Below are 1,088 nucleotides of genomic sequence, written 5' to 3'. Positions count from 1 at the left end.
GTTCACAGGTGTCGAATCTCAGCATATAAAATACAGAAACGGTTGCCTTTTTCCTGTGGAGATGAGGATGGCAGGAGCATGCCTTTGAAAATAACTAATGCCCTGTGTCGAAATGGAGCTGCAAACACTGTCCCAGGGTTTTAGTTTTCAAAGAAGACAGCAATATGCTGTCTTCTTTCTGCCACTTAATTTGCTATTTTTGGCACAAGTGAAAAATATACTGCACGTACGGGTGGGGATTTTTTCTGCAATAGTTAATCAGTTTGAGTTATAACAAGAGTTTTTCAGAGACATCTCTTCAAGGTGATCTGAAATTCTTTCAGTTTTTCTTCTTGCTCCCTCCTTTCTTCGGTTCATCAGTACAGGCATTTTCTATGTAGTCAAAGAGTAAATCCAGTTCTCCAATGGCTTTAGTCTTTCCATTCTCTCCCAACTAGAAATGAGCAGAATATAAGTTTCAGCATCCGATTATTTCTCAGAAAATTGAAAACAGGCTTGTCACAGAAAGTGGATTGAGAACTGACTCTCCTTATTCTCTCAAGTAGTTCTGTTAGAGTCATTATACCAGAAGATATAAACTAGCTCACTCAAATCCAGTCTAGCATAAACAGCATATACCTGCAACCTGACTTCTGAAGGTTTTAATCACCACAACATGTGCAGAGAGTTAACAGGACGAGTGAAGGAGTGCTGGAAGTGGAAACATCACTAATCCTCTCTTTAATACCCCTGCAGGCTTCGCCTCCTAAATAATCTCCAGAGTTTGTTTCATAATCAAGCCAGTCTTAATCCAAGTAAATGACTGGGGTTTGGAACTGCTCTTTTTAAATGTTTTGGGGAAAATGTACCTGTTTCATTTTGCTTTTCATTTCTTCCAGGTTCTTTTCAATGTGCTCTCTGTTTCCTGAGAATTTCTAAAAAAAAATGAAAACATCCAGGCATAACATTGACGCTGTATGAACAATGTGCTTTTGTTTTTCTTTTTCAAACCTTTCTATCAACCTCGAGTTTGATATCTTTGATCTGAGGTTTCCTTTCATGTCACTGCCTCTTGCTGCTGTTTGCAGCATTCTGAGATTCAGGAGCAG

At 38.9% G+C, this 1,088-nt stretch overlaps 1 protein-coding gene across 1 annotated transcript in view; it reads right to left on the bottom strand.

The window, feature by feature from the left end:
- Positions 1-319: 319 nt before the first annotated feature.
- The window catches only part of IL22 (interleukin 22), a 2,262-nt gene continuing 1,493 nt past the window's right edge, over positions 320-1,088 (bottom strand). Inside the window, exons 4-5 of the mRNA XM_010134529.1 lie at positions 849-914; positions 320-433 (exon numbers count right to left, since the gene is read on the bottom strand). Of these exons, the coding sequence (XP_010132831.1) occupies positions 320-433; positions 849-914 (180 nt within the window). The remainder of the gene's footprint in view (positions 434-848; positions 915-1,088) is intronic.

Source organism: Buceros rhinoceros, unplaced genomic scaffold (genome assembly GCF_000710305.1).
Source record: "Buceros rhinoceros silvestris isolate BGI_N320 unplaced genomic scaffold, ASM71030v1 scaffold8494, whole genome shotgun sequence".
In the NCBI taxonomy this organism is placed as follows: domain Eukaryota; kingdom Metazoa; phylum Chordata; class Aves; order Bucerotiformes; family Bucerotidae; genus Buceros; species Buceros rhinoceros.
This window is presented reverse-complemented; position numbering and strand designations above follow the sequence as displayed.